General features: G+C 43.9%; 1 protein-coding gene across 1 annotated transcript in view; it reads right to left on the bottom strand.

Moving 5' to 3' along the window:
* The window catches only part of BUB1 (BUB1 mitotic checkpoint serine/threonine kinase), a 35,647-nt gene extending 13,509 nt beyond the window's left edge, over nucleotides 1-22,138 (bottom strand). The window contains exons 1-16 of the mRNA XM_052649106.1: nucleotides 22,113-22,138; nucleotides 18,734-18,793; nucleotides 18,515-18,653; nucleotides 17,280-17,476; nucleotides 16,287-16,330; nucleotides 15,512-15,612; nucleotides 13,776-13,819; nucleotides 13,490-13,674; nucleotides 12,124-12,275; nucleotides 9,955-10,211; nucleotides 7,916-7,974; nucleotides 6,350-6,478; nucleotides 6,147-6,251; nucleotides 5,315-5,414; nucleotides 4,377-4,458; nucleotides 3,571-3,745 (exon numbers count right to left, since the gene is read on the bottom strand). Of these exons, the coding sequence (XP_052505066.1) occupies nucleotides 3,571-3,745; nucleotides 4,377-4,458; nucleotides 5,315-5,414; nucleotides 6,147-6,251; nucleotides 6,350-6,478; nucleotides 7,916-7,974; nucleotides 9,955-10,211; nucleotides 12,124-12,275; nucleotides 13,490-13,674; nucleotides 13,776-13,819; nucleotides 15,512-15,612; nucleotides 16,287-16,330; nucleotides 17,280-17,476; nucleotides 18,515-18,653; nucleotides 18,734-18,793; nucleotides 22,113-22,138 (1,855 nt within the window). The remainder of the gene's footprint in view (nucleotides 1-3,570; nucleotides 3,746-4,376; nucleotides 4,459-5,314; nucleotides 5,415-6,146; nucleotides 6,252-6,349; nucleotides 6,479-7,915; nucleotides 7,975-9,954; nucleotides 10,212-12,123; nucleotides 12,276-13,489; nucleotides 13,675-13,775; nucleotides 13,820-15,511; nucleotides 15,613-16,286; nucleotides 16,331-17,279; nucleotides 17,477-18,514; nucleotides 18,654-18,733; nucleotides 18,794-22,112) is intronic.
* Nucleotides 22,139-25,884: the final 3,746 nt, after the last annotated feature.

Raw genomic sequence — 25,884 nt, 5'->3', positions numbered from 1 at the left:
GAACAAATGCTACTTAAAAACAGAAAAAGTGCCAGCAGTGATTATTTGGCTAGTGGTCCCAGATCTTACAGCACAAGTGTGCCTCTGAGACACCGTGGATTTGGACCCATTCCACTGCAATAAAGCAATTACACAAATTTTTTGGTTTCCCAGTGCATGCACGAGTTACGTTTACACTGTACTGGAGTCTTAAGTGTGCAACAGCATTATGTCTAAAAAGCAATGTGTGCACCTTCATTAAAAAAGGCTTCATTGCTAAAAAATGCAAACCATCACTTGAGCTTTCAGCGAGTCATAATCTTTTGGCTCGTAGAGGGTTTGCCTCGATGTAGGTGGCTGCTGAATGACTAAGGTGGTGGTTGCTGCAGGCTGGGCTGGCTGCGGCCATTTCTTAAATAAGACAACCATGAACTCTGCCAGGGCAATTGGGTTCCTTTCATGAATGATCTTAAAATAAGACAACCATGAACTCTGCCAGGTCAATTGGCTTCCTTTCATGAATGATCTCTCTGCAGCAGGCAATGCTGTCTGATAGCATTTTACCCACAGAATTTCTTTCAAACTCGAGGTCAATCCTCTGCTGCTGCTTTATCTACTAAGTTTATGGGATATTTTAAATTTGTTCTTGTCACTTAATCTTTATAGCATCTGCACCAGGAGTAGGTTCTGTCTTAGGAAACCGCTCTCTTTGCTCATCCATGAGAAGAGGCTCCTTACCCATGAAAGTTTTACCACGAGATGGCAGCAAGTCAGTCGCACCTCCAGGCTCCACTTCTAGCTCCCTTGCTGGTCCCACATCTAGTTATTTCCTCCACTCAAGTCTGCTGCTGCTAAGTCACTTCAGTCGTGTCCGACTCTGTGCGACCCCAGAGACGGCAGCCCACCAGGCTCCCCCGTCCCTGGGATTCTCCAGGCAAGAACACTGGAGTGGGTTGCCATTTCCTTCTCCAATGCATGAAAGTGAAAAGTGAAAATGAAGTCGCTCAGTCATGTCTGACTCTTCGCAACCCCATGGACTGCAGCCTTCCAGGCTCCTCCGTCCATGGGATTTTCCAGGCAAAAGTACTGGAGTGGGGTGCCATCGCCTTTGCCACTCAAGTCTAGAACCCCTCAAAGTCATCCATAAAGGTTGGGATCAGCTTCTTCCAAACTCCTGTTAGTATTGATATATCTTTTGACCTCTTCTCATGAATCACAAATGTTTTTAATGGTATCTACAAGGGTGAATCCTTTCCAGAAGGTTTTCAGTTGACTCTGCCCAGATCCATCAGAGAAATCACTATCCATGGCAGCTACGGCCTTATGAAATGTTGCTCTTAAACAATAAGTTGAAAGGACTCCTTGGTCCACGGGCTGCAGAATGGATGCTGTGTTAGCAGCCATGAAAATAATTTCATTGTATATGTCTCCATCAGGGCTCCTGGGTGACCAGGTACCCTGTCAGCGAGCAGTACTATTTTGGAAGGAATCTATTTTTCTGAGCAGTTGTTCTCAATAGTGGGCTTCAAATACTCAGTAAACCATGTTGTAAACAGATTTGCTGTAATCCAGCTTTTATAGAGCACAGCCAGAGCCGACTAACCATAATTGTTAAAAACCTTAGGACTTTTGGAATGGCAAATAAACACCGACTTCAACTTAAAGTCATCAGCTGCATTAGCTCCTAATACGAGAGTCTGTCTGGCCTTTGAAGCCTAAAAACCAGACCTCTACTTCCCTGGCTGGCAAAGTCCTAGATGGCGGCTGTTTTGTCTACACTGAACATCTGTTATTTAGAGTAACCCCTTTCATTAGTGGCCTAACTAGATCTGTGTAACTTGCTGCACCTTCCGCAACAGCACTTGCTGCTTCCCTCTGCACCTCTGATACAGAGATGCCTTCTTCCCTTAAGCCCAGGAACCAACCTCTTCTGGCTTCAGACTTTTCATCTGCAGTGTCCTCACCTCTCAGCCTTCATAGAACTTTTATGACATTAGAAGAGCCTAACTTCATAGAACTGAGTTAGGGCCTTGCTTTGGGTTCAGCTTTGGCTTAAGGCGGTACTATGGCTGGTTTGCTCTTCTCTCCAGACCACTCAAATTTTCTCCATTACTGGCGATAAGGCTGTTTGGCTTTCTTATCATTTATGTGTTCACTGGAGGAGCACTTTTAATTTCCTTCAAAAACTTCCTTTCCATCCATAACTTGGCTAACTGGCTAAGAAGCCTGGCTTTCAGCCTAACTGGACTTTGACGTGCCTTCCTCACTAAGCTTAATCATTTCTAGCTTTTGATTTGAAGTGAGAGACATGACATTCTTCTCTTTGCTTTAACACTTAGAAGCCACTGTAGGTTAGTAATTGGCCCAATTTCAATATTTTCCTTTTTCAGGAAGAGAGAGGCCCGAGGAAAGTGAGAAAGACAGGGAACTACCAGTTGGAGCAGTGAGAATACACACAATATCCATTAAGTTTACTATCTCCAATGGGCGAGGTCTGTGGCACCCAAAGACAGTTACAATAGTAACACCAAAGATTACCCATAACAGGTCACCATAACAAATGTAACTATAATGGAAAAGGTGGAAATACTGCAAGAATGACCAAATGTCAGACATCAAGTGAGTAAACGCTGCTGGAAAAATCATGCCAGTAAGCTTGCTTGACATGGGGTTGCCAAAAATCTTCAATTTGTAAAAAACCCAGTATCTGCACAATGCAACGAAGTGAAGTGCGATACAGTGAGGTACAAGGCTTAGTCGCTCAGTCGTCTCCGACTCTTTGTGACCCCGTGGAGTGTAGCCCGCCAGGCTCCTCTGTCCATGGGATTCTCCAGGCAAGAACACTGGAGTGAGTTACCATGTCCTTCTCCAGGGGGTCTTTCCCACCAAGAGACTGAACCTGCATCTTCCTGAGTCTCCTGCATTGGCAGGTGGATTCTTTACCACTGTGCCAAAAATGAGGTATGCCTGTATTATTTTGCAGGTCTGGTATTTAATAGGTAATAATTATCTGTATTCAATAACTATGTCATTTATTAAGCTTCATTTCAGGTGTATAAAGATCTTTGATATGAGAGTGTTATGTCTGGGGAAAATAGGACTATCTGTGAGTTTTATCACACCACTAAAAAAAGTTTCAAATATGATTTTCTGAGTATAGTATTTGCTACATCTCTAAAGTAATAAAATTTGTAGATACATATCAAGGATTAAAACTTGCTATTAGTTATTCTTATCAAATTAGAAAATGTTTACTATTTTAGCATTCAAGTAATTTAATCTGTCTGTCCTGGCTATTTTATTTACTGTAAATCATGAAATAAACCTCTGTCCTGTGCAAATGGGTGGGACATTTGCCCTTAAATACTTCTGCAGTCTTTTCTTCCGTTCTACTTATAACCTAACACTATTGACTTTGAAAAGGCACAGAGACTTTACGAGGACATTATACTTATGTAATACTACCATGAATGGATTTTAAGTTTCCTCTTTATGACTTTCCAATGTCCCAATTAGAATTTTCAAGAAGACGACTATGATAGTAGTAGAAGTGAAGTTGGCAGAAGGTGGGACAGAGAGTGCAATGCGCACCTTTATCTTCCAGCGGGTGCACGGGGTCCGCAGGAAGCCTGTGGAAGGGCGTAGACGCCAGCTGCGCGGCGGACCTGAAGTCTCCTGGGCTCTTGGGGCTGGGTGCCAGGCTTTTGTTGCAGCGGACACCCCACACGGTTGAATCATCCAGAAACTCGTCAGCGTGAGGCACTTCCTACAACGAAAGATGAACTGGAAACAAGGCAGTAGGTTCCCTGTTTTGCAGATGAAATTTAACACGTCGATACTTTTTTTAGATTAAAAAAAAACGAATTTTGATTTTTTCAAAGGAATGGATGTAACCCCTGGCTTACACGCAGCCAAGGACATCAAGGGTCTGGTTCTTCTCCCCAGAACTGGTACACTTCATCTTTAACACACGCCAATGGAACTGGATCACGTGCAAGAGTCACAGTTTATTTAGCAATTTTTTTTTTAAAAAAAGAAAAGTCTGGATTTACAGAGGAATAACAAAGATATTATGGAGTTCCCATTTAGCCTTTATCAAGGTTCTTAGGTCCGGGAAAGATATATATTCCCCCAGTGGTTCCTCTTGTCTACAGGGAAGACTCTCAGAGGGCAAGGATCACATCAACCTCATTTTTCAATTTCCACATCTCTCAGTATGTGTTGTGCATACTGCAAATAATTATAGGATAATGTTTTAAAAACATGATCTTCACATAATATTCTGTTTTTCCAGAACTGCTTTTTAAACACACCATCTCATCTGACTGGCACAGTTGTTTGGTAAAAGAAACCGAAAAGGGTTGCACAACCATTTCATGGCTGAAGCAGAGACTCACATTTGGTTTTGCAGGAAACCTGCTCACGGAACGTTCTCCAAAGGTCCTGGCTCCTGCAGGTTTATTTTTCAGCTGTGGTAATCTAAGGAAAAATTGACAGAATTATAAACAGTAAAATACCCTAAGGAAATAAATTCTACCACTTAAGTCACAGTGTTAAAAACATTCTCCACTTAATTAGTTAATATTTACATACATATTTCCTACCCTTACAGCAAATCTGAGTGCAAGCTGAATTAACTTGAGTAGGCATATACAAGAAGATCTATAGGTACTTTATGAGGGGTGGAAAATACGGAATTTTCTGTTGCACTGAGTTTTAAGGACAAGAGTGAGGGCTGTGACCAACAGGACGGCGTGGATGCCACGTGTTTCCTTTCCCCAGTGCGTGGTCTAGCCACGGAATACAGATCTCTTCCACACCATCACACTTGAGTTCACACCTCTCTTTCATGATTTAAATTACTAACAGTGAAACTTCCTGGTGCTACCCTACGCTATCGTAATGCAGCTCAGCCTTAAAACAAACGTTCTCTGCCAATGTAAGCCACGTCCCTTTCTATGTCATCAATCCTGCAAATACATACAGAGCATGTATGGATGCCTGTATTGATGAATTCATTTACAGCTAACACAATTTCAAATCTACAGGGTACCTCGGCTCTCTGATGCTTTGCAACCACACTGTCTCCTTTCGTAATACATGCTTTTGTCATGGGAGGACTGCTTTCTTCTAACGCTGAAAATGTGGAAAAGAACTTCAGCCACAGTCTCCTGGTCCTGTGGTCACAAGGCTCATCCCTGGCAGCTGGGGCTGAACCCAGCCCGTCTGACTGGCAGGTGGTCTTCTCTCCACAGCCCCACCTGGACCCGACACCACCCGTCACTATGGCAACATGCTTTTCACTCAGAGTTATCTTAACCACATATGTCTTTACCCATAATTTTCTTTGTTTCCATCTTCAAATACAGGAAAAGCAGATGACAAAGAAGAGATGATCTTATTGACTCCCCAAGCCCCAGAAGATGGTGCATTTTCTGCAGGAGTACAAAAACTGTAGTTAATTAGTGTAACAGGACAAAAACACTACCCTTTAGTTGAAACTTTAACTACAAATAAGAAAATGGAATAACTAACTGACGTCAGCTTTGGAACTCTAGGCCATGCGGTAGTCCCTCTGCGCCAATAGGAAGGGACTGTCACAGGCACTGGCACCCAAGCCGCCAGGCCTCGAGCCCCTGCCACACCTAATGCAGCAATCACGATGCTCCTAGCACACAGCTACGGGCACTGACACGGAACACAGCTCTCCACGACTTTTCTACAGTTAAGCTATGTCTTACATGCTATGTCTTTTCTACAATTAACTCTTTGTCTTCATTGTGATCTCTCTCTGGCTTCCAGCAAAAATCCTCTGACTCGAGACAAATAGGAGGTGGGGGGTGGAACAAGTCCTGGTGCCCAACACTCGCCCTGAACACCCCTCTGCCCGGCAAGGCTCAAGTTCCCCTCAACCCACTGTCCTTCCTGGCCACTCCTACCGAGGCCTATTTTGCCCTCGTTTAGCACTTACTATTTTTTAAGAAATAAATCAAGTCCATGACACACACTGAGCACCTGGCAAAACGCTTCTACGTTTTACTTCACAACATGCACTCATCTGACAAGCTAACCAAGGGCAGGCCTACTTCTGCATAATCCTTGCTTTTTCCACAGGCAACCACCTGCTATGTTATCCATTTAGTAGCTATTAAATAATTTGTTATTACTTTGAAATTGGGCTTCAAACTCGTTTTGACCTAGAGATGGCCATTCCTCTTTGTCATCAGAAATATCAGGAAGTGTAGGAGCCTGAAACACATTCATGATGAAGCCTTAAAAGAACAGAAGAATAACCGTAAACATGATTGCAAAAGAGCTCTCACTAAGTCACAGTCAGATGTTACATATTCACACAGCAGGCTTTACGTACCGAGAGCTTCCTTGGTGTGCACCGTGGGTGAGGGCTGCACTTTGGATGGTGTTGCCTGAACCAGTCCCAGAGATGTGTTTGGAGTTGTGTGAAAGGAACTTGTGTTAACAACCTTCTGTGTTTCACACCCTTTTAAAGAAATGGGGACAAACTGCCATGTCAGTAATCAGAATAATTCAGAAGACACACAATTTAAGAAACTCAGTATACATTTTATTATTGTTGATAATTCTCACTTGCTGTTGTCTAGTCACTAGATCGTGTCCACTGACCCCATGGACTACAGCCGGCCAGGCTCCTCTGTCCATGGGATTTCCCAGGCAAGAATACTGGAGTGGGTTGCCATTTCTCTCTCCAGGGGATCTTTCCGACCCAGGGCTTGAACCCGAGTCTCCTGCATTGGCAGGTGGATTCTTTACCACTGAGCCACCTGGGAAGCCAATTTCTCACTAGGAATTTCCATCATTCTAGTACTATCACGTCTTTTATTTTGATCTTTATAAAAGTCCCACAAGGTGGGTAAAGAAAGAATTATCTGTTAACAGAAAAGGAAATAAAAGCTCAAAAGAGTTAATTAAGCAGCTTGGTCTAAAACCATATCAAATGAGCAGCCTAGTCATCAATAGCACCCTTTGCTCCACTGTATCCCAAGAAATAGCAGCTACGCTGTACATCTTAGGACCTGTTTTCCATCTCACTCAGCTGGAGTCCAGGTACGGCCCTGCACAGCCCAAGCTCTCCTAGCTCCGACCTCATCTTCCTCACCACGCCCACCCCCGGAGGCCACTGGCTGCTCTGCTGTGCTCAGAACACATCAGGGACACCAAGGACTCTGCCCTGCTAGTAGCTCCGCCTGAAACGGGCTTTGCAGGCTGGCTCTGTCTTTACCCAAATAGCACTGTCATCGTGAGCATCTTTCCTGGGCCCCTAACAGCCACGCTTCCTTGCCCCCCCGAGCGGGGTGGGGGGCTCTCTGTCCTTTCTGTCTGTGGCTGCACCTGCAGTCACTCAGGACAGCGCTCGGTGTCCACGTGTGCTCGGTCTGGTCCTGGTTAAATGCAGGTGTCGCCTGCTGTTTGGAGTAGCTCTGCTTCCACTAAACTGTCACTGGAAAGAATGTCACGGTACATGGGGGTGGGAAGTGAATGCCCCATCCACGTCCTAGTTTATTTATAAAACTTACTTTTATGTAAGTACCTCTAACGAAGTAGTATAAAACAGAAATATCACACATCACTCCGAAATAACCACCGTGGCTTCCTCACAACATATTACAGACGACTCTTATTTTAGAGTAATCTACTGGGAAATTTAAGAGGAAAGTTTTCACAAATCAAGTTTCCAAAGGATTCTAACTAATAATCTGTGACTATCAAGTAGATTTCCCCCTTTATTGGAAATGGCCCAGGGCTTATCTAACCCCTGCGTTCTGAGAACAGGAGAGCTGACAACCAGGTTCGTTAAGGCCTAGAGTCCCCGTAAATTGTGGCCAGCTAACAGACCCCTGAGTAACTTGAACGAGTCTGGGCAGAGGTCAGACACAAGTGTATTACAATTAAACATTACCTTCTTTTGTCTCTGCTCCGCTCTGTGGCCTGAATTCATGAGTACTTTTGTTCACACACCTGGAAGAGAAAACTCTTGAGACACACTAACTCTCAAGAACAGCAAAAGAAATGTTGGCGATTGCCAGCCTGTTTTTGAAATAAAGGTGGGGGCGTCTCTGGTAGCCCAGAGGTTAAGAATCCGCACCCCCAGTGCAGGGGCACAGGTCTGATCCCTGGTTGGAGAACATCCTGCATGGCGCGTGGCATGGCCAAGAGAGAGAAACAGGCGGGACTGCCTACAGTGTAAGTGACTATGTTTCCTTTCACGTCCTTTTGAGGACAATAACTCTTACAGATAAAGGCCAGGTATTCATGTTTGCCTGACATAGTGATTATAGACGTGAACACCTGATAATCATTTGCACACGTGGAAGGGAGGTTAAGGGTCTCCCTGATTCGAATGATCCCATTTGTTACACAGGCCAAGGGGCTGACCGGCAGCTCTGGGTCTGGGTGCCCAGCGTGGCTCTTCTGAGTTACGATGTGGGAAAGCGCTGGTGCCTTTGCTGTGGAGCCGTAGTGCCTTGTCCTCTAGACTTCAGTTATCAAGAGTGGAAAAAATGCTAGAGGCACTTACATCACAGTCTGGTTTAAGTCCAGTGGGGACAGTGGACTTCATCTGTCTGTTTAACACCGCTTCCCTTAATGAACCCTGTGAAGAGGCAAAGTAAAAGGTGCAAGGCACCCTCAATTCCACAAATCCCCATTAAACTGCCATAAAAACCGGAGTTGCATATGCAGTGCCAGGGAAGGTGCCTCTTCTCTGCCAGCTGTCCAGGCCACTGAGAGTGAGGGGTCCCCTCGGTCCCTGCCTGGGCCAGGGTCACGGGCAGACCGCAGTGCTTCTGGGATCCGCATGCTCATTGGGTTAAAGAGCTTCACCCTTCTGTAAGGGGTGGCTGGACACGCAGCATGCCTACAGGGTCTGTCACTGCCGTTGTGACCATCTTACGATCACGAGAGTTAACTATGAAGAGCTAATGAAGTCACAGCCCACACACAGCAGTTCTCTTCTTAAAAAAATTTTTTTTGGCCACACCACATGGCTTGCGGGATCTTAGTTCCCAGACCAGGGATAGAACCCACACCCCCACACTGGTAGGGGGGTCCTAACCACTGGACTGCCAGGGAGGTCCCAGCAGTTTACTTTTTACATACACGGTTCAATACAGGACACAGGTCTGAATTAGTATCCTAAGGTGACTACAATAGCAGGATCATTTTAAAGTCTTATTTCCAAGGGAAATCATTGGTGAAGTTAACCTCAGACACCGAGGAGAAGCAGTCCTTAAGAACCATAATCTGTGCTAAGGGTTTTAGCCCAAGGGAAAGATGGGAGGCTCACTTTCATTTTTCCTAAAAGAGCAAGAAAATTTTTTTATGTTTAAAAAAAGAGAGCACCAAAGTGACTGAAGATAAAAATATAAACAGAACAAGTGATACGACAATAATTGTAATCTCTGCCATCTAGGAAAACTGCTCAGACCTGGGGGGAGAAACCTCCACAGCAGTGTATGGCAGATTTTGGTAAACTGCATTATGGATATTAACCCCAAAGTGTCCCAGGGGAAGACAGAAGGACCGTGAGCACACACTGTCAAGTATTCAGGTACCAATCCCATAGGCAAGTAACTATCTGGGCTGTAATACCCCTACGTTGTGTTCCGTCAGAGTTGGTGAGCAGAGGCAATTTCAGTTTAGCAGCTGTATATTCTTCAGCTACAGAAGGATTGGTAAGTTTCAGGGTATCAGGATTTTTAATTTAAGAGAGAAGTATGAAGTAGAACAAATATTCTTAAAAGAAACAGAGTGCGGCTGAACGATCTGGGGCTAATGTGTTGGCAATGTGGTTTCTCCACTACATGCCCACCTAAACATCATTTTGAAAAACAAGCCTCGCCCATCAATTACACGCTGCCCTTACTACTGCAGGTCACACAAAGAATTCACCAGACACCACTGCCACTGCCACTGTCTCTAGGGCCACCTCTGGCTCACCTGGCATCTCTGCTGCCCCCTGAAAACATGGCGTCCATCACGGGCGGGCCTGCCAAAGGAGCCGGGCAAGCCACACCCTGGCTGGCGGCCGGGGACACCAAAGCAGTGGCGACAGCACTTGCCGTAAGAGGGACAGAAGGTGCCTCCCTGGGCTTCTCGTCCACGTTCTTCGAGGTCTGCTGAGGGACGGCTGGAAGACCCGGAGCTCTTAGTTCCTGCTGGGAGTCTGTGTGTGCCTCCAAACACGCTGGACTGACCTTTCACAGTAAGCAAACAGACACAAAGCCATGAGGCTGCCAGTTAGGTCTTACAGCTTTGTCTTCAGAAGATGCCTTGCCTCTCGAGGCAGCCTCTTACCTCCCTAGGTATTCTGAAATGAACAGTCAGCAACAACAAGGCCACACCACATGCTGGATGCTTCTGTAGCTTAACCACAGATTCAACTGGTGCTTCATATTTCTAACCACTAAATACCAGCCACGACCGTGCATGAGAAAAATACTAACAAATCAGTGCCACCAAATGCTCATAATGGTGTTCTTCCCATTAAAATACGCTTGGTGACCATTTCCTCGTCAATAAATAGGAAACATGAATATTAACTGTACTAATTGCCACAAAAGCATGGCTCATCATGGGAAGGATATGGACACAGGCCTTTAACTTAATTAAAATCTCTGCTTTTCTACTCATATGCACTTAGACTGCACATGTACACTCTTACGTTACCAAGTTAAAAGACACAGAATTAATTCCTCAGCATGTAAAAGTATTCTCACAAATTGTTAAGGAAACACTGAATAGCTAGGGCAAGAATAGTTATTTCACAAACAAATGGACAAAATGTAAAGTTTATTCTCAATAGTCATCAAAAAAGAGATAATTTAAATTTTCTTATCTACTGAATTAGTAAAGATCAAAAATAATCATAATATTCATTTCTGAAGAAACATGTTAAAAAACAATAATCAGACTTTCTCCACAAATATCAAAACACACGACAAAGTTATAGCAAACACACAACATGGTGTTTACTGTAAGAAACACCATGGCCTTATGGGAGGCTCAAGAAGAGAGGTTTAAAAAGCCTACTGACCAAAGCAGAGACGGTTATTTCAGAAATGGGTCTTTCATATATTAAAAATTCAGTCTATGATGAAGATATCTTAAGTGATTCCCCGGGGGCTCAGTGGCAAACAATCTGCCTGCAGTTCAGGAGATGCAGGTTGATTCCTAGGTGGGGAAGATCTCCATTTAGAGAAGGGAAAGGCTACCCATTCCAGTACTCTTGCCTGGGAAAACCCATGGATAGAGGAGTCTGGCGGGCTACAGTCCATAGGGTTGCAAAGAGTTGGACACAACGGAAGTGACTGAGCATGCACAAAGATATTTTAAACCAATAGGGAAAAGCTGAGCTGGTAAATAAATGACTTAGGAACAACTGGAGATCCGTTTGGAAAATACATCCTCAGACCACTCATACACAGAAATAAGTTCATTAAGAGAGGCTTCTGGTTAAAGACAGTGGCTTAAACATACATTTTATCATCCACATCCTCCCAAAACCTCACTAAAATGACAGTAGAGGAATCCTAACACATCAAACAGCAGTCAGAGGAGGTGATCTCCACAGAAGCGCAGAAACTTGAACGTGTCGCAAGTGAAGGTGGAGCTGAAAACAGGAATACGGCCACAGTAGGTCTATAGGAAAAGCAAGCTCTGAGACCCGTTCCTGCAGGTGCTGCCGGCTTCTCAATACAAATTACTCATTATATTTGAATTTTCATTCTGTAACAGTCATTGCACCTCCCCTACAAAAGGAAAATCAGATAAAGGACTATATGCACTAATGCACAGACACACACACACTACACACCCTGTTCTCTAACTCCCTCGCTCATCCTGCACTGTGAGTGTCCTTCTGGGCTGGTACCGAGAAGCCCAGTGTCACTCTGGCTCCTGGCTCTTTAAATGTGACTTCCATCCTTGCTGGAAGTGTGTCATTGTCTTTCCCCCCAGTTCTTGGTGGGGGGAGGGGGGAAAATAATTCGGAAAGCTAGTAACTAAACTGACATCAGAAGTCACTCTACAAATAAAGCATGGAAGGGACGAACAGAAACAGAAAGCACTGCAGCGGGCGTGGGAGGCGACGGGGAGGAGCCCACGCACCTCAGACGTCCCCCGGGAAGAGGGCAGGTCCTCCTGCGACACCTCCACCACCTGGTGCAACTTCTTATGAAGCTCATCCATTTTCTGTTTTAATAGTTGTTCTTCCAAAGCATTTGCTTCTTTCCTTTTCATATAATGCCTCTCTTCATTTACTTTAGGAAAGACAAAGTATAGTTTGCAGGTGAGATTTAAACTCAGGTCAACAGAGGAATCTGTGCAAAATCAGCAAAAGTTTATTTTTAAGATGGCAACTATTTTTTACTAGTCTTTTTCCAAGAGTATTAGGTTTTTAGAACTGAAATACTATCTACTTTTCAATTATAATTTTTACCTATCCTCAGTACAGTTACTTTTAAGTTCAGGGTGCGTACGTTATAAAAATGTACATGATGAGCAACACAAATACTTGGTAATACCATGGTATGATACTAAGCACTTTTAACAATCACAACTGTGCAAATCATTTGAAAATGGAAGTGTTTTCAAAAGACAGAAGTTTCTCGCTGCTTGCTAAGGAGTAAGAGTAAAGTGCACTGAAAGGCCAGCATGTCAAGGACACTGCTGTCGGTCCCATTTCCAGCAACTGGCTGACATAAGCACGTCACATACCAATCAAACTGTCCAGCTCAGGTATAGCATCTGTGCAAGGCACGAAAGGGTCCTCCCCGAGTGTCACCTGACTGTCCTCTCGGTTGTTAACCAAACGAGAAATAATGAATAAACAAAGATTGGCCAACGTAGGGTGCACAGCACAAATAGTCAGATGCTGTCGAAGTCTTGAGAGGAACAGAGGTTCATTTTCCTCTGAGGTCCCTGCTGTTACAGCAAACATGTGCTGTAAAACTGAAGTGCCAACGTTGTTGTTAACATTCAGTCTTCGCTGCAGAATCAGGACCCACTGTACAGCACAGCCATGAGTAACACAGCACTTTGATCAGAGGACTCCTGAATGTCTTATTTATAACAGCTGCAGACTTTGAAGAATCTCTTCTCAACTCTAGTTCTTAATTAATTCTTTACAGTATAAATAACTGACCCAGGGGTTTACAATTGCTAGATACAGGAGCTCACATCCATACGCATGCTATCTGAAAGCTTGAAACTATCCACTGCATTGGCACGGACATCTCCTGTAGTGCTGTCTCAGCTCTAGGCTTTGCTGTCAAGACATCAATTTAGGCTTTGGACAAACGTGGCTGCTACCCCAGTATTTAACAAAGGTTTTAGGCTTCTGATGGAATGAGCTAGAGATATTTTTTTTTGAGATTCCTTCAGGACAATCACTTATCTACTACAAATGTAATTACCCAGAGATGAGAATCATGTTAAGTGACCTAGGCGATCTCAAATTTAAGATTGCAAGTACCCCATTGTTCATGCTTTCTCCGTAGATTGTATCTCTGGGCTCTCAGCTCTTCAAAGGAAAACTCCGATTCTCCGCGAATAAGCTTCTCCTTGCAATACATGACAACCTGCTGAACATCAGCTTTGTCTGCCACAGATGGGTGTGAAGAATATTCTGATTTAGAAATCGTAATCACCCTTTGTTCCCTAAAATGGGGAAAAATAATCATTTATGACAGTGTACTGCAACGGCTCTGGAAGGAAAATCAGTCACAGATGAAGGCACCGATTGTACTTGCATGTCTGACCCTTTATCACCAGCTGCAGGTGTTGCTCCAGAAAGTTGTGGACCCTAAGGAGACAGAAAAGAAACACAAATAATCACTGATCTGAGAAGAATCCGTCATCCAGACGACTGCAGAAAACAACATGGAAACACTTGCAGGGTCTCTGAATCATCAAGTAGATTTATGTGTGCTCTTTCAAGTCACCATCAATAGCTGAAGCCTTGGTTTGCATGATCACTTTTATGACAGGTTTTACAACTAGAGTCCAATAAGAAAGTGTTTGGACCTGTGGGTCTTCTTCCAATAAGAAAGGCCCACAGTCTAGGGGCTGAGCCACAGGGCCTAAGTGTAATGAGATTAATATTCCAAATGGCTACATTAGAAAAAAAATTCTGAACCTTTTCTTCTGGTACTGTTCTCTGCTCAGGAGTCCACAATGCTAGCGTTCAGTCACTAGACAAGTATTTACTGGATCTCTCATCTGTGTTGTGTCAGGTCCTGAGCAGTGACTGTGGAAAAGATCCATCTCTGCTGCCCAGACACCTGGAGCTGGGGCAACAGGAGACAAGACAAGGTGGCATGCATGCTGCTGCTGCTGGGTTGCGTCAGCCGTGTCCGACCCTGTGTGACCCCACAGACGGCAGCCCACCAGGCTCCCCCGTCCCTGGGACTCTCCAGGCAAGAACACTGGAGTGGGTCGCCATTTCCTTCTCCAATGCAGGAAAGTGAAAAGTGAAAGGGAAGTCGCTCAGTCGTGTCCGACTCTTAGCGACCCCATGGACTGCAGCCTGGCAGGCTCCTCTGCCCGTGGGATTTTCCAGGCAAGAGTACTGGAGTGGGGTGCCATTGGCACGCATGAGTTGGATGTAAATTGGGATAGTGTGAGTATCTGTCAAAGTTGGAATTCATAGTCTCCTTCTAAGAAGGTGTTACATTAATGAAACTTAATACACGTGTCCCTGGAACAGAGCGTTTCCACAGGATTTAGCTTAGAGCAGGTCCATAGCAGACTCTGAAAGAGCACTGGTACCCTGAGGAGGAAAGAAGCTGGGAGAAAGCAGAGAACGTGTACATGCAGATGAGTCGCTAGGGCAGGAGTCACCCCGGCCCCTGGCATGGCAGCAAGGGCCCAGTATTTATTGGTTGGTGGCAGACAGGAGCTGTCATCTAGGGCTTCTGCTGCCTCACTGATACAGTAAGTTTGCCAGTTCCTGATAGAGAGGTTAGACATAGTCAGGTCCCAAGTTTGAGGAGAGTAAAAAGAAGTTAAAAATTATCATTTGGCATTAGTGAGTAGAAAAGGAAACACAGGCAATGTGCAAAACATAAAGTGTGAACGGGGAAACTGGAAGCGTAACTGCCAGAAAACAGAAAAGCTCTGGCTGAGGTGACGGTTCCAGGATCAGAGCATCTGAAGTATGCTCAGGTGTCTGCAGATGGGTGTGACCTAAGCTAGAGAATCCCGGGCCAGGGAGGGGAGCCCCACAGAGCAAAGGACAGAGGCTGCTGGGGGGGAGCAGGCGAAGACAGGAGGTCGTGCAGCGGTGTCACCAGGTCAGACGAGTGCAGAAGTTACGGTCAGAGAGGGAGTGATTTTCCATTTAATACTGGAAGTGGGCAGGCCCAGAAAGGTGCCACAGCACAGGTGGCTGATGTGGAGGTCAGTGCTGGGAGACAAGGTCAAAGAAACGAGGTGCCTGAGTGACACCATTCAACACCCTTCCCAGTTTCCACGAGACTACAGCTGTCATTATTACCTGATTCTTAGAAATGCAGGCTGAGTTACTTCCTGGATTTGAGTTTGATGTTACCATTTGATTTAAAATCTGAGCATCATGCAGAGGTTCTGAGGTTCTCACTATGACACGAAATGCATGAAATGAAAAGAAATGAGGCTAAAACCATATTAAGTGAATATAATACAAATACACTCCTCTAAGCTTTCAATAACTAGCACTGAAAAATGAACTCACTCACACTATCTCAAAAACATAATTAAAACACCTTATAAATAAAAGTAATGTTGTAGAAACAATTCTCTAATCAATTCAAAATGCCCAAGGAAGTCCCTGAAAGAAACGTAAACTCTAGCTATTTTAAACAACAGGATAAGTAGTCGGTGCTTAATGCTGAAATGTAATCTTTATTTCTTAAAAAAAAAGAAAAGAAAAAATCCATTTCTTTAAGAGTTGCATTAAGTACCTTTAATTTAATTCAGAACAGATGTACTCCAGAATAAGTATTGTCACTCAATTTGGGGTAATTTTTACTTTTTGAAAATCCTAAAACTACAATGAAATTACCAAGCTTTTTTGGTTTTTTTTGGAGAGTTTTTCTTTTAAAGTGCTAAGACAGAGTCCCTGCTATGCAGGGCTATGAAGCAGGCATTATTATTATCAGAGGGTCTTCCCCATTACTAAGATAATATAATCAATAAATACTGGACGGATTTGTTTTTTAAGGGGAAAAAGGCAGTGCAAATCAGAGACTAAGTTACTGATACTTTGGATATTTTAGAAAGTGTTATTTTACCTTGAGTAGACAAATGGGTTTCAGTGAGGCGTGTCTGAAACATCCTAAAAGACAACAGTAAAGGCATCAATATAGATTACAATTCACAGTTCAATATGCATTTATGTTAAGAGTGAAAACTAAACAGGATAGACAGCTTACTGTGATCTAATAAAGACTGAGGTTAAGACAGATTGCAAAGTTGAATTTTAGATTTGCTTCAAAATTAAGAAAAAAAAAACCTGGGCTTATTTTCACACCCAATGCACTTAATTAGAAAAATTCCTCCTTTTGCCTCATTTATGTCAGTATTTTATAAATTCACATAACAAGTGTACCCTCCTCTGTGGGTATCAATATGCACATGTTACAACATGTGCATACTGTAGGCTTTCGCTGGTGGCTCAGCAGTAAAGAATCCACCTGCAATGCAGCAGACTCGGGTTCGATCCCGGGTCGAGAAGATCCCTTGAAGAAGGAAATGGCAACCCACTCCAGTATTCTTGCCTGGAAAATCCCTTGGACTGAGAAGCCCGGTGGGCTACAGTCCATGGGGTCACAAAGAGTTGGACATGACTCAAGTGACTTAGCACACAGCATGTGCTGATCTTTGTGAAGAGAAACAAAATGTTGGAAACAAATGTTCCATTCGAGAACAATGAAATTATGACACTGCTCTGGGACAGACTTCACAACCACTTTCTAAGTGGTATAAAAGTCCATAATTTCTTAAGAGCAGTATAACGCTCAGCATATACAGTCAGACATACAGTACAATTTACTACTGTAATACAGAGGGTCTAAGCACACACGCAGGCATCAGAAAAGACACTGGAAGGAAGTGCTCAAAAATATTAATGATACTATTTCTGGACAGTTTTTCTTTATACTAATTCCACATTTTCCCCAATGACAAGCATTTCCCTGTACAAATATAACAATAAAAATCTTTAAAGAGCAAACCACTGCCTTTCAAGGTAGGAATCACTGTGTGGAGTCTCCCTGGCAAACTACCTGTACTGTTGTTGCAGCAGCTCTCTAGGTTCGGCCTGGTTCTGAATTCCTCTCCGAAAAATGGCACTGGCGTGTTGCCACTCCCCCTGGCCTTCCAGGTGCCCGGCCCAGGCTACGTACAGAGGAGCTGCCTGGGTTCCGATACCGTGGTTGTACAGAAACTCAAAAAATTGGTGAAGGTCACTGTTGCACTTGGCCTGCAGAAATCCAAAGCAGACAGACATTAAAGAAGGGCGCTTGCCAGGCACGGCGTGGCTCCCAGTCCAAACAACACTCAGTGTTCGTCCTCAAGGAGGCAGCACGACATACTTGGCAGGGGAAGGCCTGTGTGGTCCTCTGATGGTAAGCCTCAAAGTCAGCTCATCCCCTTCCTTGACATTCAGCATCCCCCAGTATTTCCCAAGACAGTAGGTTCTGTGCCGTAATATTAATATATAAAGTTGTACTCGTTCAAATTCCACAGGGTGTGTCTAATCCTCACATTTTGAAGCTTAGTCAAGATAGATAACAAATTCCTGTTTCTCTATTCCATTCATGATTTTATGACCACAACTTGTACCCCAAGCCTTTAGCTCAAGATTGAACAGATCCACCCTTTGAAAGACTAACCTGAGGCAGCTTTCTCCTTTTAGCGCTAAATTTCATTTCTGAGAGTTAATATTTTCTTAATTATTCACAATGAATTTAATTTACTCAAGGAACCCTCTTTAGCACCAGGGAGTGGTGTTTATCTACTCTCCCCTGAACACACTTCTCAGCCAACAAACCCTCTTTTCAAGGTTTCTACCTTGAAATGTGAAAGTGTCAGTCGCTCACTTGGATCCGAGTCTTTGTGACCCCATGGACTGTGGCCCGTTAGGCTCCTCTGTGCATGGGATTCTCCAGGCAAGAACACTGGAGTGGGCTGCCATTTCCTTCTCCAGGGGATCTTCATGACTCAGGGGTCGACGCAGGTCTCCTGCATTGCAGGCGGATTCTAGACCACCTGCGCCGCCAGGGAAGCCTGGTTTCTAGCTTCTAAGAGTTTTAAAATTCAATCACTGATTCCACAAGACAGAAGCCAGAAGATTGTAAAATACAAGTCTCTGGCCACACAACTTAAAAAAAAAAAAGTTATAACTTAGAAACATAAGGAATCAAATAAAAAACACCCCAAAAATGATCCTAAAATCTGGGGTAAAAAGCAAAAGTACAACATCACTAGTGTGTGATTATACCTCTGAAAGTATACTTACAAATTGTAGACAATAATTGATGAACCTTGGGTCATTGTGATATCTCTTCTTATCTAAAAATTCCTTCATTAGATGCTCTAATAAAGTTGTTAAGTATTCTTTATTCTCAGGAAAATTCTCTTCTACCCATCGCATATAACTAGAAAAAATATGGATAGTATTAATTTTTCAGGGCAGCATAGTTTGTTTATAGAAAAAATAAATAAACGAAATGCTAACCTTTCCCATTCACCAAGTGGGTCATCGCCCTTGTAGCTCTGCATATGGGCTTCAAACATTCTAGAACACAGAAACATAGGTACATGGGATTATTAGGAATACTTCCTAAAAGCAAAAGTTATATTTCATATTTATCATGAATATACCTTAAAATAGAAAACTTAAGACATCAATTCAAATGCTATAATAAAAATGAAAACAGTATTCACTCAGAAACTCAAAAGCAGTGTTTTTTTCAGAAGAAAGCAAGATGCAAGGCCGCTGAGGTAGGTCTACAGGAAGCAGCTATTAATAAAAGGTCTCCAGCTCCAATGTCACTGCCACCATGAGGGGCACTAGAACCTTGCTGCTCCTCCTTCTAGTGTTGGGACCCAGGTGTGGCGTTGACCAGGACCCCTCGCCTTGCTGCTTAGGAATTTGGCTGGAGATTTGAAGAGAGCTCTTGAAAGGTGCACGACAGCCCACGATTATTCACCCAGTTATGTCCAACTCTTTGCAACCCCATAGACTGTAGCCTGCCGGCCTTCTCTGTCCGTGGGGTTCTCCAGGCAAGAATACTGGAGTGGGTTGCCATTCCCTTCTCCAGGGGATCATCCCAACCTACGGATCAAACCTGGGTCTCCTGTATTGCAAGCAGATTTTTTACCGTCTGAGTCACCAGGGAAGTGCATGACAGCCCAGGGTCCAGCAGATCGGGACTTCCAGGACATAGTTTGCTTTCCGGGCCTCAGTGGGACACCAGGATCCCGAGGGGGACTACCCGATGACAGTGCTCGGAAGTCAGTGGCTGCAGCTCCCTGAGAACTTGCCCTACTTCTGCACACTCAGCCACAGCGTAAAAACAAACCAGCCGAGCCAAGAAAGTTCTCCAAGAGGCCCCAGGTGCTAGCAGGATGAAGAAACCAGCAAAAAGAAAGACCACAGAGGGGAAAAACAAGCAAACAAACCCAAAGGACAGAAGGGGTAAGAGTGCGACAGGACTTACTATTTTCAGGTAGGGTGGTCAGGGAAAGCCTGCCTCTCTGAGAGGGTAACGTCTGACAGGGCCAGAACCAAGCAGCTAAGTTAGGAGAAACGTGAGGGGGTGACAAGATCTAATGTGTATTTTAAAACTGTCTCTAAGTGACAAAGCAGGTGGGGGATGAGAACAGTTACAGAGCTATTGCAGAGCCCCAACCAGTATGGGAACTGTTCAAATGTGGAACTGGGGTGTTTTGGAGAAAGAAACAATGAGACTTGCGGATGGGACTGAACACGGGGTAAGAGAGAGAGCCAAAGTAAGGAAGACTTTCAGGTTTCTATCAAGGAAGTTCGATGATCTTTTCGAGGGGAAAAAAAAATTTGAAAGTAATATTTTCTTCTAGCTGTCACCTCACAATACAAATAAAATCAAAGTTTCTTATGACTCAAAATCCAGAAGCCTCAAAAGAAAAAGCTAGTTAAGTGGACTACTTATAAATAAAAAGCTTCTCTATGTCAAATAAACAAAACACCAAGCAGAGTTAAGAGAGAAATGCTAAATGAGGATGACGAAAAGAGCTTCTAGAAATTGGGGGAAAAAAACAAACCCAATCCAATTTAAGAAATGAACAAAAGGCATTTCACAGAAAAATACTCAACCTCTCTCAGGAGAGAAATTTGCCTCACTGAGATAACTTCTCATCTACCAGACTCCAAAAATATGACAACAATGTAGAGGGGAAGTAATGGAAAAAGACACACTTACAACTTGCTTGGAGGTGGGAGTGTGCTCAATCCCTGCCAAGGAAACTGGTAATAATATCACCAGAATGACAGATGGATTTCCTTTTGATCTAGCAAACCCACTCCTAGTAATCTAGAGGACAGATACATGAAAAGCACCATGGGTACAAGATTTTTCGCCATGGCACTATTTGTTATGGCAAAGAAGGTCCACATTCCAAGCGTCCAACAACGGGGTACTTTTTTTAGGTCAATTATGGCACATAAAATACCATGCAGTTGTAAAAAAGAAAGAAAAAAGAATCTATAGAATGACAGACTGAAATCTCCAAGGATAGCATTAAAAAAAAAGTGCATCTGCTCTGCTACTTTTTATGTTTAATAAAGGCAGGAATTGTACACATACGTACATATGTACATACATATGTTCGTGTTATTATAAATATTTACACTCTTGAAAAATAAACTAGAAAAATGGTTACATACAAGGCATTGGGAGAGCTGTCAGATAAAGATCTCAGTGAACAAGATTTAACTAAATCTTTTTTAACCACATAAACATAGTACTTATTTTTAAAAGTTAAAAAGTATTCCTACATCTTGAAACTCCCTCTTGTGCCTCATAGCAGATAAGTTTCCACAATTTATAAGCAGTTTAAAAGTTCCTAATTTAAGTTATGAAACAACTTTCTCCCGAAACATATGTAATAGGCAGCCCAAAGTAAGATGCCCGTCTGATACCAATCACACTTCCCTAGTAATATGGTCTAAATACACTGTACAGCAATACTAAAACACTCAGCTCATCAGTGCAAATTAGCCTTTGGAATGTCAAAATAAGGTCAGAAATATCTGGTTTCTATTTTAAAATGGGGGAAGAGGAGTCTGTAAAATTGAAATCCTTTGCAGTCTGGGCTACAGAAAAAGTCTGAAGGCAGAGTTAAGGATCTGAGTCTTTTGATCCCAGACAGTTAATATCACACTGGTGCTAATAAAACTAACCAGTTTTACTTTCCGTAGCACAAGATTTAACTGTTTTAAATGCATTTAACAGTCTGGATAAATCACCTAAGTCATGAAAAGCAAAGACATGGGAATTTTAAAAAGTGTTAGCAGGTGGACATAAATGACAAACAGTGGAACATTTTTTCCCTTAAAGTGCACATTACTCAACGATTTTTAATAATTGTGGGATTATGGGATAGTGCAATTTTAAGTTCTTTCCCTTTCTAAAATTTTAAAATAAGTGGTTTCGAAAATTTCTCATGAAACCTACAGGCAAGTGTTAGTTTTTTGCGGGTTAGACATTTTAATTCCATCGAGGCGATCTGCCCAGAGGAGAATTCCTTACAATCAAGGAGCTCTGGGGGCCTCAATTTCATCCAAACCCCTCCCCACTCCCGTCAAACTGCCACCCTAGCGGCAGCTCGGTCATAGGCCCAGGGTCTCAGCGGCGGCCCGCAGCGCAGCAGGGAGGGATGGGGGTCGTGAGGCTGGGAGGGGACAAACTCCAGGGCCAAGAAAAGGGGCGGGAAGGCCAAGGGAGGCAGGTCTGGGGCGGGCCCGGGACCTGCAGCCCACTAGGCCCGAACTCAGGTACCCCGGCCCCCGGAGGCCTGCAGCCGGAGATCACGCCCCCGCCCACCCGTCTCCCTCCCACCAGACCCACACCTACTGAAAAACATTTTCCGGGTTATCCATGGCGAGAGGATCCAGGCCAGCAGCAGTCCCAACTGCGCTGTCGGGTAGGAGCCGCCGCCAAGTCGAATCTCCCGCGCAGCCTCAGTCGCCGCAACGACCGTTTTCAAGGCGCCTGGCCATTGGCCTCGGTTGCAAACGAGCTGGCCAATCGCCTGGGCCGTTGCCTGGAGACCAAGGTCCGCCTCCCTCTGGTGCGCCGGGAGCTCCTCCCACTTCCGGCAACCCAGTTGAATCAAAAGCTCAAGCTGAGCGGAGGGCGGGCTAGGTTTCAGGGTGCGGCGTGACCCGGACCAGCTAGTTTGGCTCAGGAGTAGGGAATGAGTTTTTTCCTTAGCCGTCCAAGCTGTAGCTGGCTTACAAAATTCCATGATTAAGGCATCACCCTGAGGAAGGCAATCTGGGAGAAAAAGTTTCTTGAGGTTGAAAAAATTGTGCCACTTCGACGCTGTGCTTACTTAATATAAACCAGAGTCGTTATTCTTGGTTTATTGAAAGAAGAAAAATGAACCGTTCAGACTTGTTTAAGGTCGCAGAGTCCGGGGGGAGTGCCTACCCCTGGCTTAGGAGAGGCTGATGGGGTGAAAAACGGAATCCTGCCGAGTGGCACGCCTCTCCATTTCCCGCAGTTTTTTGTTCCGCGTTTCTGTAAGTAAAGAACCTAGATGCTGAAGTCCGTTAAATTTTGGTTCCAGATCCAAAAAAGCTGTGGCAGAGAGTTAGAGAGTGATTCATCAAAAGCCCAGGGAAAAACCTAAGTGGGTTTTAGCTTAGTGGTTACAACGTGAGGGCATCACGTCTGTAGGCGCTTAAGGGTTAGTTACGTAAGTTACACACGGCAAATAAAGCGATAGGTTGATAACCTTGGGAGACCTCCAGGCTTGGTTTAACTGATATGAAATGCTCTGTGTGTGCTCTATAGCTAATGAAAGCTCAAGGGACTGGGCAGTTCCTACATCCAACTGGTAATTAAAAGAATAGAAGTTTGAATAGAGTACAGAATGGCGGCAGGAAAAGTTTCACCATCTTCTGTGGAACTTAGAAGCTGTGGAGACCATGGATTTAGGAATTAGAAAACCAAAAATGAGATCATTTTGCAAAGGAGCCCAGAAGTCTAAGAAGAATTATGTAATACTCTGATGCTTCCTACCTGAAACTGAATTGGAAGAGTCAGCCTAACTTTACCTAACCCCTTGATCTTTTAATAACTTCCCATTCTACTTCTCCAGGTTCTTTCAAGAGCTGGTTGACAGTGCAAATCAAATATAAAGAGCTGTTCATGTGATTACCTTCCTTTTAGAGAAGCGGTGTGCACGTTTTGCTGTCTTGGGGCCCTTAAGTTAAATACCCTTTTTAAAAAATTAGCAGCTTCTGGAAATCCTGATGCTCTCAGAGTTCAGAATTTCTTTCAGGGAAATGATTGATTTGGATTATACAAGTATCCAATTTGTGGGGTTGTTAACTCAGGGTGCTCTCTCTGGAGTCTTTAGACAAGTTTAGGTTCTGCTGATTATCACAGGAATTAACATAATTTTGTTCTCACTAACTCAAGTTTTCAACCCATGTCTGATTCCACCTCAGTCACCAGTCAGGAAATGTTGATCAGGCATCTCTCATATACTAGGTGCTATTGGATTTAATTGTAACCTTATCTGACTCAGATCTTGTCCTTAAGAAACTAGTGGTATTATCTGGGAGATGGAGATACAGACATAAAAAATTGTTGTTGTTTAGCCACGAAGTTGTGTCCAACTCTTTGTGACCCCGTGGACTGTAGTCTGCCAGGCTCCTCTGTCCAAGGGATTTTCAAGGCAAGAATCCTGGAGTGGGTTGCCATTTCCTTCACCAGGGGCTCTTCCCAACCCTGAGTCACCTGGGAAGCCTGTATAGACATAAATAATATTAAGTGCTAAATGAATGTTTGGGACTTCCTTAGTGGCTCAGCTAGTAAAGAATCTGGCTGCCAATGCAGGATTAAGTGCTAAATTAATACACATATGATTTCTGCTAGGGGAGTCTAGAGGAGGGAGGGGACGTGGGGCCTACTGTCAAAGAAAGCTTCCTGGGGAAGGGAGGGCTTGACTTGGGCCTTGAACGTGGTGGGGTGGATCTGGGCTGGGGGGAGTCTGGGGACGTCATTCTTGGTGTAAATAAAGATCACTGAAAGAAATAACCCTTGAGGACTTCTGTTAATGAGCAGTGGAAAGTCTGTATGAAAGACGAATTTGATAGTTTGATGTCTGATCTTACATGCTAGATTACGGCGTTTGTACTTGATCTTGACAATAAACTGGGCCTTTGGGGAATGAGCAGCATTGTGCTCATAGGACCTCATGGTAGGTATACTTAGCTCGACCCTGTTTTCTAGAGGCCGCAGAGCTTGTCTGCCCTCCTTTATTTCCACCACTAGGAGCTTCTCTCCCACCAGGCTTGTTTGTGGAGTAGAGTATTGTTGTGAATGCCTCTTCCCACACTGCCCCTTAAAAAGGGCATACTGACCCACTGATGCCAGACACTGGGGTAGAGCTAGAGGGAGCAGTAGTAAGTATTACAGTTATCAGCAATTATTAGAATCTTACGTGTTTCTGGAAGTAATTTCCTGGCTTACTCAATGCCTTCTCTTTTTCCTTAATTATGGACATCCCTCTCTGCTATGATTCTTATTCTGTAGGAAAATTGTTGGATTGGCCAAAATTCAGGATTTTCTATAACATGGAAAAACCTGAATAAACTTTTTGGCCAACCCAATATAACGATCCTCCCACACACTGTGTTCATCATAGTGTCCCTATTAGGTTAATCAACCCAGTTCCCAATAAATCAGGATTTTAGGGGGACAGGGAGGGAGAGGCGGGGTGGAGAGGCCAAGATCAGTTATTTGCAGCCTCTAAACTGGCGTTGGAGGCAGAAGAAGGTAAGACGGAATCAGATCTCAAGGAGGGAGTGTTCTCAGAACACAAAGATGTCTTTAACATGTAAGAAAAAGAAAGAGAAAGATAATTTGATGGCCTAGAATTTACAGAAATGGGCCACTGAAGCTGGGGAAGGCTGCTACTTGTGTAGAGATGTGTTGAGCTGGAGGGTTCACCAGATGTTTGACCTTCCTATGTAACAGGACTAAGCACCGCGGAAGGAAAGCAGAGACTGGCCTGGTTCAAAGCCTTCAGGAGCTTGTTGAGGTAAGTCTCATGAACTGTTTCCTAAGTCTAGAATGACTACTTTTCTCAGAGCTTCACGTTATCTCTACACGTCAGGAGTAAAGGAAGAGCTTCCAAAGAGTGTGATGAAGAAATAGTTTGCTACTTTGATGAAGATCTAGAAACCCCCAAATGCTGGCAATTTACATAAATCAGTATAAGCAGAAAATCCGGAAGAGCTGGCAAATATGTTGTTCGTTTTTTAAAAAAAATTCACTAATTGGAAGTTCATGCCACTGACAACGTTTCAAATCCCATCTACTCCAACTTTTATCTTCTTTCATCTTCTCCCTCTGCCCTCTTCTCCTCAGGTTTGTGTTGAGAGTGTAGCGATTGCCATGGCATATCGGAAAGTTTGTTAAATAATAATCGTTGCTTCACTGATGAGCCATCCCTTTAATTTTTGGCATTGCTGTCTCCTTGGTGGGTCTGTTACCTTATCTCCCCAGACCCACCCGAGGATGTGAGTGGGGAGGCTTGTTCTGATCTGAGTGGGAGTAGTGGGTCCACACGTGTCAAGGCCTGCATTTCCTACATCTGAGGCAGAAATGT

The sequence above is a fragment of the Budorcas taxicolor genome, chromosome 11, assembly GCF_023091745.1.
Source record: "Budorcas taxicolor isolate Tak-1 chromosome 11, Takin1.1, whole genome shotgun sequence".
Lineage (NCBI taxonomy): Eukaryota > Metazoa > Chordata > Mammalia > Artiodactyla > Bovidae > Budorcas > Budorcas taxicolor.
Note: the sequence above shows the minus strand (reverse complement) of the source record. Positions and strands in the feature narration are given on the sequence as shown.